Raw genomic sequence first — 13839 nt, 5'->3', positions numbered from 1 at the left:
AATTGTGCGCTGCCCTATGGGACTCCCAATCACAGCCGGATGTGATTCAACCTGGATGCCTCTTGCGCTGAGATGCAGTGCCTTAGACCGCTGCGCCACTCGGGAGCCCATGATGATGATGATCTGGACGAGACTGCCAAATCTAGACAAAGGTAAGAATCTGTGGATTAACTATCTAATGTTAACTAAATGTAGTAATTAATAAATTGTCAAAATGTACCTGTTTCTTAAAATCCCTATGGGGAAAAATGAATGGTGGAAAAACAATTGGAACCATTTCCCTGTTTTACCATTAGGTTTTATGGCTATTACAACACCTCCACTGTGGGGCTCTACTCCTCTCGGACTAAATCTACCTCTTCACAAATCTTTCAAAGGTTTGTACCATACGATAAATCGTGACAATTTTATCTATGCATCGTATAATATGCCATTTAGCACTGGCTTTCATCCAAAGAAACTTAGGCATGCATATATTTAACATATTGTATGGGTGGTCCCGGGAATCAAACTCACTATCCTGGCGTTGCAAGCACCACGCTCTGCTAACCGAGCTACAAAGGACGACATTGACCGTCTTCCGTCCATAAATCGTATACAGTAATAAGTTACACTGTTGCCTCAACAGCAAAACTGTTTAGTCTTTGTCCACCACACATTCAATTCAGAGCTCACAACTATTTTTTCAGGTTTCTTTTTTAACAAAAGATGTTAATCTTGCATTTATACAGTTTAAGGCATCATGCACACACACAAAAAAAGCGATACAAAAGCATACGCTTATTTTACCTAAAATCCTAATAGGCTCTAACTTTTTTTTTAAATGCATTTGTTGATTAAAAATAAGACTATAGAAATATGGCGTTGGCTGGCATGTCAGTGAATCTAAAAGCAGGCTTTGTGCCCCACCATAACCTGCTGTCACAGTGTTTGTAAACATGGCTTCAGCAAAATAGATCTGAGATAGAGGGCATGCTTTGAACATTGGCAGAAGTCCCCCGGAAGCATGCAGTTATTTGTCCTAAATGATATGTACAATGCAGGTTTACCTTAACACAGATATTCAGGCCTTTACCATTATCAAGATAAGATTCAGATATTAAAACAAACATTATGAACAATGACAGACAGTACGTAATGTTGTTATATCCTAACCCAGAGTCCCAGTCCACTTGTGTTTTGGTCATCTTTATCCAGGAAGACATGTTGTGGAGGTGGGAAGGATTTGGCTTTGGCACAATTGTGTCCAGTTCTGCTCTTGTCTTTACTATACAACGTTGAACACCATGGATAGATACTGTTCATAGGAAACCTGGATCCAGCCGTCTTGGTCCGTGTCGTACCTCCTGAACACGTCGGTCAACCTCTGAAAGGGACAAATGAAAAATAATAATACAAAAATAAGTAATTGAAGATAATATTAGAGTGGATCTAGAGAGACGAAGATCTTGACTTAAAACATACTAGCCAGTACAGATGCCATTTCTGTTAATAAACCTTGTTGTCCACTTTCCCAGACAGATTAAGCAGAGTCCAGAACTAAAAAAAACATTCAAAAATGGAGATTATCCATTGAAAGAGTTTAGTCCAGGACTAGGCTTTCTGTGTCTGGGGAAACCAGCTAAAAACATCTTAATTAATTTACAGACAACAGTATGGCCAGGAAAAACCACTGACCAAGGTCAGAAATCTAATTTGAAAAGAGTCTCTAAAATGTAATGTACATAAATGAAAAGATGCCATGTTGAACCAACCCAAAGTCCAATCTCAATATGGGCTGTATATACTGGGCTAACAATGTAGGCTACACAACCAGCGCTACATTCTACAGCGCTACACAACCAGCGCTACATTCTACAGCGCTACACAACCAGCGGTACATTATACAGCGCTACACAACCAGTGGTACATTCTACAGCGCTACACAACCAGCGGTACATTCTACAGCGCTACACAACCAGCGCTACATTCTACAGCGCTACACAACCAGCGCTGTGCACAGTAGAGCCATTAAAACGGTACATTCTACAGCGCTACACAACCAGCGGTACATTCTACAGCGCTACACAACCAGCGGTACATTCTACAGCGCTACATTCTACAGCGCTACACAACCAGCGGTACATTCTACAGCGCTACACAACCAGCGGTACATTCTACAGCGCCACACAACCAGCGGTACATTCTACAGCGCCACACAACCAGCGGTACATTCTACAGCGCTACACAACCAGCGGTACATTCTACAGCGCTACACAACCAGCGGTACATTCTACAGCGCTACACAACCAGCGGTACATTCTACAGCGCTACACAACCAGCGGTACATTCTACAGCGCTACACAACCAGCGGTACATTCTACAGCGCTACACAACCAGCGGTACATTCTACAGCGCTACACAACCAGCGGTACATTCTACAGCGCTACACAACCAGCGGTACATTCTACAGCGCTACACAACCAGCGGTACATTCTACAGCGCTACACAACCAGCGGTACATTCTACAGCGCTACATAACCAGCGGTACATTCTACAGCGCTACATAACCAGCGCTACATTCTACAGCGCTACATAACCAGCGGTACATTCTACAGCGCTACATAACCAGCGGTACATTCTACAGCGCTACACAACCAGCGGTACATTCTACAGCGCTACATAACCAGCGGTACATTCTACAGCGCTACACAACCAGCGGTACATTCTACAGCGCTACACAACCAGCGGTACATTCTACAGCGCTACACAACCAGCGGTACATTCTACAGCGCTACACAACCAGCGGTACATTCTACAGCACTACACAACCAGCGGTACATTCTACAGCGCTACATTCTACAGCGCTACATAACCAGCGGTACATTCTACAGCGCTACATAACCAGCGGTACATTCTACAGCGCTACATTCTACAGCGCTACATTCTACAGCGCTACATTCTACAGCGCTACATTCTACAGCGCTACATTCTACAGCGCTACATAACCAGCGCTACATTCTACAGCGCTACATAACCAGCGGTACATTCTACAGCGCTACATAACCAGCGGTACATTCTACAGCGCTACACAACCAGCGGTACATTCTACAGCGCTACACAACCAGCGGTACATTCTACAGCGCTACATAACCAGCGGTACATTCTACAGCGCTACATAACCAGCGGTACATTCTACAGCGCTACACAACCAGCGCTATGTGCACAGTAGGCCCATTAAAACGGTACATTCTACAGCACCACAACCAGCGGTACATTCTACAGCGCTACATTCTACAGCGCTACACAACCAGCGGTACATTCTACAGCGCTACACAACCAGCGGTACATTCTACAGCACTACACAACCAGCGGTACATTCTACAGCACCACACAACCAGCGGTACATTCTACAGCGCTACACAACCAGCGGTACATTCTACAGCGCTACACAACCAGTGGTACATTCTACAGCGCTACACAACCAGCGGTACATTCTACAGCGCTACACAACCAGTGGTACATTCTACAGCGCTACATTCTACAGCGCTACACAACCAGCGGTACATTCTACAGCGCTACACAACCAGCGGTACATTCTACAGCGCTACACAACCAGCGGTACATTCTACAGCGCTACACAACCAGCGGTACATTCTACAGCGCTACACAACCAGCGGTACATTCTACAGCGCTACACAACCAGCGGTACATTCTACAGCGCTACACAACCAGCGGTACATTCTACAGCGCTACATTCTACAGCGCTACACAACCAGCGGTACATTCTACAGCGCTACACAACCAGCGGTACATTCTACAGCGCTACACAACCAGCGGTACATTCTACAGCGCTACACAACCAGCGGTACATTCTACAGCGCTACACAACCAGCTGTACATTCTACAGCGCTACACAACCAGCGGTACATTCTACAGCGCTACACAACCAGCGCTATGTGCACAGTAGAGCCATTAAAACGGTACATTCTACAGCACCACACAACCAGCGGTACATTCTACAGCGCTACACAACCAGTGGTACATTCTACAGCGCTACACAACCAGCGCTATGTGCACAGTGGAGCCATTAAAACGGTACATTCTACAGCGCTACACAACCAGTGGTACATTCTACAGCACTACACAACGAGCGGTACATTCTACAGCACTACACAACCAGCGGTACATTCTACAGCGCTACACAACCAGTGGTATGTGCACCGTAGGCCCATTAAAACGGTTACCTGTAGAACAATACAACACTGGATGAAGTCATCGAAGGCCACTTGTCCCTTCCTCTGCCTGTCAAACTTCTCTATGAGAGTATTGTAGAACTGGTCTGAGAGACGATACCCTGGGAGGAGAACAGAGAACAGTCAACATCACAGAAATACATCCTTGTTCAACACCCCTTACCCAATGTGTAACATCCATAGGGCTTTATCCTGCTCATTTCACAAAGGACAAAGCACTACTTTGTTTTAATAATACAAGGACAACAAAAAAAAAATAACAATGCATGACTATATCTACACCACAGGTTGGTTGGCTTCTTAATTAGGGAGGACAGGCTTGTGGTAATGGCTGGAGCAGAAGCCGTGGGATGATATCAAATACATGAAACCCATGGTTTCCATGTGATGATACCCTTCTATTCTCTCCGTTCCAGACATTTTTATGAGCCGTTCTCCCCTCAGCAGCCTCCACTGATAGGCACATACAGTAGCTTTATCCAGGCTCATGCATGTTGACCTTACGGACGTGCATTAGAATATCGGGGCTGACCTTGCGAACCACATACATGCAACGGTTGGCCCTCCATCAGTATGGTCAAATAGGGAAAGCATACTGCTCACCGAATCCAGTCAGTGCCTGCTTCAGCTCGTTCTTGTCGATGAAGCCCGAGTTGTCTCTGTCGTAGGTGCGGAAGATGTTCTGCCAGTCCGTGATGTACTTCCACACGCCCGCAAACTCATTGAAGTTCACCCCTCCTTTGTTCTCCCTGTCAAACATGGCTGTGAAAGGGAAGCCAATAGAGGAGACATGAGTGAGAGCAAGTAGGGGTCTGTTCAGTACGGTGCAACAATGTAAAATAACACTGACAGAAATGCACGTTGTAGAATAGGTGTGTTTTTTTTTCTGTCTTATAGAATCAGGCACCATTTCTATCTAAAACATCCTGAATAGGTCTAGACCCCTGAGAACTACAACTAAGAAGAAAGAGCAGCTGGGAAGTGTAGTTCAATGCTGGAACACTGACTAACACAATGGGCTAAGGTCTTGCATCATGTGTTATGACACAGAGGTAAAGAAATCTTGCCTGTTTGAACTCTCCCCTGTGGTTCTGTCCAATTACATCCTAATAAAGAGCTTCATCACAAGGAAGGTCTGGATGGCCAATCGAATACAACAGATTTACACAGTAGGCTCCAGTACAGTGGGAAGCAATGGGGGATTATTGTGAGCTTTAAAATAACTTAATAGAAAACTAGTTGTATTTTCTTTGATATATATATATATATATATATATATATCTCTCTATCATTCACATTCCACTACACTTCTCGGACTCCAGAATGATCCAGTTGGTGAAGGTGTAATTAAGTTTGTTAACCAATCAAAAAGGTCAGTGGGTGATACACGGATATGCCTTTTGAGACAAACAAACACCTCTTGTTTGTGGGAAGGAAATACTCCCTTTTGCTGATAGCTGCATGCACTGGAGGTTGGTGGCACCTTAATTGGGGAGGATGGGCTCGTGGTAATGGCTGGAGCAGAATGGTATCAAAGACAAACACAGGGTTTCCATGGTTTCCATGTATTTGATGCCATTCCATTCACTCCGTTCCCGCCATTATTATGAGCCATTCTCCCCCCAGCAGCCTCCACCGACTGCATGCTCCCAATTAACTGGGGAGCCGGGTTGAAACATGTCACTGCACACAAACGTTAAGGTTTGTTGGTTGCTATGGAAAAAACATATCAACAATGCTAGTACGACAGGACAATATAGGCTTGTCGTTGTGCAAGTTTGTTTGTGTGTCAAGGGTCAATGAGAGACTACTCACATATGATTGATCGGACCGTCACTGGGTTGAATGGGGTCCATGTACCTAGAAAGAGAAGATAAGATAGTGGCTTTAATGTCCTCATTTGTTTCACCTAACAGTTAAATCGTACAGGATGACTGCCAGGTTAATAGCTTGAGACTTCAATGAACCAGGCCATTCATAACAGAACAACCAGATGAGGGAATTAGGCCAAGTGTTAGTGGTGGAGAACTCTGGTGGCTTAAGCAACCGTTATGTTCTTATCTTGGGTATGCTTTGGGTAACGGCAGAACTGCTACCCCGGAGAAAGTGCTGGAGATTTATCAGGGTTCCCTAATGCTTGCTGACTCACCCTCACTGCTCAGAGAGAGAGAGAGAGAGGAAAGATCATCCCGGTTCCTCACCAGGACAAGCCAAAGAGTTCGCAGCTTTTAAATAGTTTAAAGAGAGAGAAAGCTTTGCAGTGAAGTAAACTGAACAGCTTCTCATTAAGCCTTTCCTCTGCAACGACAAGGACCAGTCTGGTAATACAGCTGGATTGGGTCAGGGACCAGTCTGGTAATACAGCTGGATTGGGTCAGGGACCAGTCTGGTAATACAGCTGGATTGGGTCAGGGACCAGTCTGGTAATACAGCTGGATTGGGTCAGGGACCAGTCTGGTAATACAGCTGGATTGGGTCAGGGACCAGTCTGGTAATACAGCTGGATTGGGTCAGGGACCAGTCTGGTAATACAGCTGGATTGGGTCAGGGACCAGTCTGGTAATACAGCTGGATTGGGTCAGGGTCAGGAACCAGTCTGGTAATACAGCTGGATAGGGTCAGGAACCAGTCTGGTAATACAGCTGTATTGGGTCAGGGTCAGGAACCAGTCTGGTAATACAACTGTATTGGGTCTGGATCAGGAAGTAGTCTGGTAATACAGCTGGACTGGGTCAGGGCTGGGACCACTCTGGTAATACAGCTTGGGTTGGACTGGTTCTGGACTGGTTTTACAGCTGGGTGGGACAAAGCTTCCTCTGTGCAGTACACACACTGGGCCTTCTCACTGTGTTGCCCAGTGCTTTTTTTTTTTTTTTAAACATACTCTCACTTACTAGGCAGGCTAAAAAACAGCATGTGCAAGGTTGAGCTCGACCTTGAGACAGACAAATCACCCCATCTCCTCTCCGACACCTAGTGGAGGCAGAGGGCTGAGCACGGAGCCACAGAAGCCAGGCAATCTGCCCCTAGACAAACATTTCATTAGTCATTCAGCAGATGCTCTTATCCAGAACGACTTACATTAGTGAGTACATACATTTATCCTACTCTTTCATACTGGTCCCCCGTGGGAATCGAACCCACAACCCTGGCATTGCGTGCGCCATGCTCTACCAATTGAGCCACATGGGACCTAGCCTAATTGGGCATGTTTCCTGTCAAAGCCAGACATGTTTGTTCTGTGTTATTATTCAGTCTGTTCATGGGGCGATTCAGGACGAGTAAATGCAGGAGATAGTTATTAGTAGATGGTCTAGATTTTCTTGGCACGTAGGTAGACCTCCCATTCAAAACTACGCAGCACAGTGAATGCAATGCTGCCGATTTCAGTAACTACTAGAGTGGTGGGCTCCGAAACCCAAAAATTGATCAAACATAAATATCAGTCTGGGTACATTTTGGCAGGTGCTTTGTGCAGACAGAGCAGGTGCTTTGTGCAGACAGAGCAGGTGCTTTGTGCAGACAGAGCAGGTGCTTTGTGCAGACAGAGCAGGTGCTTTGTGCAGACAGAGCAGGTGCTTTGTGCAGACAGAGCAGGTGCTTTGTGCAGACAGAGCAGGTGCTTGGTGCAGACAGAGCAGGTGCTTGGTGCAGACAGAGCAGGTGCTTGGTGCAGACAGAGCAGGTGGTAAGAGGATCGGTAAATATGAAGACCTAGCTAAAAGGCCCCGGCACCTAGAAAAAAAATCCCTTTATTGAAAGACTGGTGATGTACAGCGGGGTGGCCATCACTTTCTCATCACGGAGTTGCACTGAGAAGATTAGAGGAAACAAGGGGGAAGGAGACGATGAGAGTGGGGAGAGACGCCAAGAGAGGAGGATCGATGAGAAGAAAGGAAAGGAGGAAGATGAGCGGAAACAAGTGAAGACGAGGGGGAAGGGGATGATGAGAATTCGGGAGAGGAGTCGAAAGAGGGGAGGATCAATAAGAGAAGAGGTGAAAAGAGCAGTTTTACAAGAAGAAAAGAGAACGAGGAAGAGAACAGTGAGGTTTGGGTGAGGGTCAGATTGACAGTGAGGATCTGAGTGAATATCAGAGTGACAGTGACAACACCATGGGCATGGTCAGTGAAGCGCATGGCCGAGGACAGGGCACAGCTTGCATTCAGTCAGCAGCTTGGTCAGTCACACACAGTCTCACTGGCACAGCCTCATCATGACACAGACCTACTAAATGAACTGGACTGACTGTGTGTGTGTGTGAACACAGTTCCCGTCTGCCTTCCACGCGGCCTAGTCATCAGTATTCTGAACCAGGGCTACTGCCAGACAACAGCTTCTTTCATCGCTCCTGACTATTTTTCAGTGTCCAAAAACAGTCAGAAGAATATCCATTCAATCCTTTTCAAAGTCCTCGATCGATTCAAAATGTTGAGGTTCGGAATAAATTCTTATTATTAACATGGTCTCAAAGTTTGCTTTGTTGGAACAAGTGCCCAAAGGTAAACCCGATGTTCAGTCACGTCACTGACTCAATCCTGAGCATATCTCGCCATTCAGCCTGGTGGGAAGATTGTCATGTTGCACTCATGGCGTTGGCTAAGCCACTCCTCTCTGTCATATCTCCACAACAAGAGGGTGCCGAGTTGATTATCAGGTGGTAGCCGTCGTCAGACACTTCCTGCCTCATACAGGAAGTACTCTCCCTGTGTCATCAGATGACCTTTTCCCCTGATAGGTCAGCCATTTTGAGGTAAAAACAAAACATTTGTGTGCAGACCACCAACTTTCCTTACCTCTCAGTCCTTTAACCAGGTGTTGAAATGAGAGAAGGAAGCAGTGTTGAGGTCGAGAGGAGAAAGAACGTACCGTTTGATAAGGCCTGCTGCAGCTCTGTGTCTGATATCACGGCGCTCCTGTCCTTGTCCACTCTGGGGGGAAACAAGACAAACGGTATTAACACACAGTAGAGCCCTGTTGAAACCCTACAGCCACGCTGTAAGCCCCTTGTCAGAATCTCAACACTCCATTCAATGAAAGTGTGTGTGGGCTGATCTCGGGACGGGAGGGACGACGGCTTATCGGGGATGGTGACGAGTGTCGTTTTACAGGGACGCCCGTGCCACCATCACAGATCAGTGAAAAGTGAAACCAAAAATAACCAACCATACAAACAGCGTGATGATGCGAGTTACTAGTGCTATACTCCTGTGTGATGTAATAGCCAGACTGTTGGCAAGAGGGCTATTATGGTCTGTTTGTGCAGTCTTGCCAGCAATGTTTGGCATGACAACAGGCATAGGAGTTGGGTACAGTGCAGCATAAACAGATCTGGGATCAGGCTAGCTATTATATTTTGCGTGCAATGCCAAAGAAAGGAGGCTTTTCCATTGAGGGAAAATAGATGAGATGCAATGAAGGTTTTCGTTTTGAATTTACAATAGACACAGATATCGTATTCTATTGTAGAATCTCAGAACCCAGAACCCAGCGCTATCTGTCACAGAAGTGTTGCATCACAAACTAATTAGCCTAATTTGTAAAATCATGTTCCAATTGAACAGTATAAGAATGGTACAAGCGTTCTATTTCGACGTGAGAGATGTTTTGTGGGTTGAACATTAACAGAAATAAGAGGCTTTGCCTTCCAGTTCTGGAATAACCTTCTCCTCTGTGAAATGAAGGGCAATCATCCCATCCTGAAATGACTCACATAGCAACCTCTCAAACCCAACAACACGCCAACTAAACCTCAGTCTTTGCATAGCAAGACGGGACAAAACCTGTTTCCACGAAGGCACACTTTTTGACTTCCTACAGACTGTAAGATGATAAAGGTTGGTCAGAGGGGGTACCTAATATTAAACACTTTTAGAGTAGGGTCTGTGCTGTGTCCAACTACACACGGTCTACGTCTTGTTATTCCTCTCTCTACCTCAGGTTAACTTACCTCACTGGATTTTACATAACATGAGATGAAGTGCGAGAGCATCATTACGATTCCTTTTCCTGGCCTGAAGCGGAAGTTGGAACCATCTGCCCATTTGCCGAATAGTGTTCAGAACAGATCCTTAAAATGATCTGTACACAGCACAGCAGCCATTGGAATCTTAACATTTCCCCAATTTTCCTATGAAGCGATTCAAGTTATGACAGGCCTGGCAGAACATAGTCTTCCAATCAAATGGTTTAGCAGTTTATGCCATGCTGGCTCATGGTAGGGGGGGGGGGGGGGGGGAGGAGTAGCCCTTCTGAATAGGAGACCGGTTTTCAGCCAACATGACCCTAAACCATTGCTTATTCACTAACGGCAGACAGTGAAAGTAATTGTTTGTATCATCACAGAGATGTTGACCTGGGCCTCGATCCTAGACTGATCCTTTGCTGTTCTATTCGAGGCTGTCTTTGTGGCCCACATTTTTAACATGCCAGTGTGACGGAATCTGATGATCCTATAGGTGGAGAGTGGAAAAGGAACATTCTTTGACACATGCCAAACAGAAATGCTATGAAAGGACCAAGTTGCTAGTGACTCATGCATTTACACTTTGACCACTCAAGTCATATGACCCAGGGAGGGAGTTCCAGGATGGGGAGTGTGTGGTGGAATACAGATAACGAGAACTAGGTCTTATCTGGCTGTTATAAATTATTCAACAAGGTGTTTCAGGTCTTGCGTGCCTCCAGCATTTTAATGTTGAGAGAAAGCAAAACCACCATGGGTCCTCTGCAGTATTACATAACTCAATACTACCACCAGGGAGGGACAAGAGCAACTTCCTATTTTTCTACTACAACCTTATGCCAGCTCTTTCCAGTTATTACTGTATGTAAATTGTCAAGCGCGCTCTCTTGTCAGTTCTTGTAAAATAACGTTCCCTCAAAGCTATTCTCATTGGATAACTGCCCGACAAAATAGAAACCGATAGTAAATTATTCGATTATTTTAATGTGATGCCATTGCCTAAATCAACTCCAAGAAGTCCATTGAACAACATTATGGCCTTGTATGTGTGTCAAGAAAATGTCATAATGCTATTGAGTAAAATAGGAAGTGAGGAAAAAAAACGTACTTATGAGAGACAAATGACAGGCAAAATAAATCCCAATAATATAGAGCCAAATGACAGGCAAAATAAACCCCAATAATATGTAGATTCTTTGCAAATTAAAAAAAAAAAAAATTAAAACCAGTCTGTCAAATACATGTCCTCGTGGAACCATGGTTGTAATATGAAAACAATAACTTTGTATGCGAACCGAACATAAATTGTGCTATTATTATCTCTGCCAATTATGCGCCGTGGCAGCAGTTTTCAAAATGAAGCTCAAACCAAAGCGGATAGCCACGAAAGACGTGTTTTCCCTCACCTCTGAAATATATTCCAAAGAAAACCTTGATCCGGTCCCGGCGCTGCGTTGTTGTATTGTTGTTGTTGTTGTTGTGGAGCTCCTCTATACGGACTACCGGAATTATATGCCATTTTAAAACGTTTATAATTTGTGCTACACTACCCTATACTCGTTTTAATCTGACACTGACGTTCGGTCGTCACGAGTTACCACAGCCACCAAGTCTTAACTATGGCTAAACCCCGCCCATTTCTACAATTTATCTTCTTAAAATTGGAATTTAAACCTAACCTTAACCACACTACTAACCTTATGCATAACCCTAAGCATAAATTAAGACCAAAAAGCACATGTTGGTTTTCATGACATTTTACAATAGAGCTTTGTGGCTGTGGTAACTAGCGACAACCTGACATTCCTCGCGCAGAGGCGTTGCAAGTAACCACTTCCCATAAGGAACGTGGACACGCCATAGAGCTCCATCCTGAGTGGGTTACTCGGAAATTACTCTACTTTGAAACGTTTTGATTGGTCTTCTGCCCGGCCCAGTGATTTACCAATGAGGGAGTTCGATTAAGCTCAACCGCGGTGGGTACACTGGTCCCGTGACGTCAATGGGTAAAAGCGGAGTTTTTACTCCCAATTACGGAAGGTTGTGATACAGCCTGGAATTGAACCAGGGTCTGTAGTGACGCCTCCTCTAGCACTGAAATCCAGTGCCTTAGACCGTTGCACCACTCGGGAGCCCTAGCCCCAGATAAAATATTTTTATCAAAATAAATCACTTTTGCATGTGAAAACAAAATTAATGCACATTAATCCACGTGTAACCAACATCACTTTTGTTTTGAGCCAACTTCGCTGGGGCACCTGGCTCACGCGCGGAAGGCAATCCAGTTCCACAACAAATGCAAACACTTTTGCTGTATGAATTTCAAAATCCCTTTTTGCTGGAGAAGCACGAAAAGTAAAACACCATGATGTTTTAAACTTTGACAAATCTTTTTAACACCAAGAACAAAAGTAAAGTCATCTGAAAGTAGCGACATAATTAAACGTTTAAGGTTTAAATGATTTCCAATATGATAAATATGATTTTCACTTCTAAGAACTAAAACAGCTGTTTACATCCAAATGCTGTTGACCTGTATTTGCTTTTATGTATTTGCAATCACTCTCCGTGATTGGTCAAAAGCCTAAACGTTGTCAGTCTAAGTTTGGTGCGAATTTCGGTCATGCTCAATGCTGCTCTCTGTGGAGAATCTGAAGCTAGCAGCTGACAATGACCCTTTTCTTGATCTAGCTAGCTAATCAAGATCTGTTTACGTTCTATACGCAAGTTCTAGACACCAAACTAAGAAAAAAAATCTGCAAGAATTGAGGAAATATGTTTTACTATCCAAACAGTCTTCCGAGGCACACTAGCGGCTTTTCCACTATTTGGAGAGTAGTGGGCTAGCTCAGCTAGGCTAACATTCTCTTTGGCAGTGTTTAATATTTTGTATCTTGTCAATCTCAGTCAATGTAATGTGTGTATTGGTCATCATCATCATCAGAGGCTTTCAATTTAGACAAATTCTGGTATTTATTATCATGCTGTTTGACAGCAACCAAAGGGATCAGGATAACATGCAGAGAGAGAGCTTCTGAGGGGCAACGTTGGGCAGACATGGTGACAACAACCCTTCCTCTCTCCTTTCTATGTCTGAGAGACAGAGGGGAATATGTTATGCTAACCAACCTATATGGTCTCTAAACTTCGAGACGAAACATGGATAGTTAGCTAAGTTAGATGTATTGTGTCATGGCTCTGATCATAGCTAGTTGTTGTGTATGTGTGTGTGTGTGTGTATCTTTTGCAGTGAGGACATCATGGTTTACGTGACAGTCCAGGTGGCTCCGCTCTGCCCCGGTCTCCCCCGGCCTCGCTTCTCCCTCTATCTGTCTTCCCAGCTGCAGTACGGGGTGGGCATCGTCTACCACCGCCAGTGTGGCTTCCTTCTGGATGAGAAATGATGTTCAGGGTCACCCGCTTGACCGGAGGAGAATGGTGCAGGAGAAGATGGCTGCCGTTTTACTGGCTCCTAACCAATTATGCTATTTTGTGTGTTTTTGTGCCATTGATTGTAACTTATTTTGTACATAATGTTTCTGCCACCATCTGTTATGACCAAAAAGAGCTTCTGGATATCAGAACAGCGATTACTTACCTCGAACTGTAAAAATATTTTTTCTCTAGTGAGTCGTGCAC

The 13839-nt window shown here is 44.8% G+C and overlaps 1 protein-coding gene across 2 annotated transcripts; it reads right to left on the bottom strand.

Annotated features, from left to right (window-relative positions):
- Positions 1–616: 616 nt before the first annotated feature.
- LOC100305285 (programmed cell death 6) lies at positions 617–12025 on the bottom strand. 2 transcript variants are annotated; one of them, XR_016484269.1, is made up of 6 exons: positions 11607–12025; positions 9105–9166; positions 6051–6095; positions 4835–4997; positions 4227–4336; positions 617–1366 (listed from the first exon to the last, which is right to left on the bottom strand). XR_016484269.1 is itself a non-coding variant. In NM_001165190.2 (6 exon segments), coding segments are annotated over 6 exon segments (588 nt in total). In that variant the 5' UTR covers positions 11720–11769; the 3' UTR covers positions 689–1267.
- Between the last annotated feature and the right edge of the window lie 1814 nt (positions 12026–13839).

This window comes from Oncorhynchus mykiss, chromosome 11 (genome assembly GCF_057628025.1).
Source record: "Oncorhynchus mykiss isolate SJ-2025 chromosome 11, ASM5762802v1, whole genome shotgun sequence".
NCBI classification, from domain to species: Eukaryota; Metazoa; Chordata; class Actinopteri; order Salmoniformes; family Salmonidae; genus Oncorhynchus; species Oncorhynchus mykiss.
This window is presented reverse-complemented; position numbering and strand designations above follow the sequence as displayed.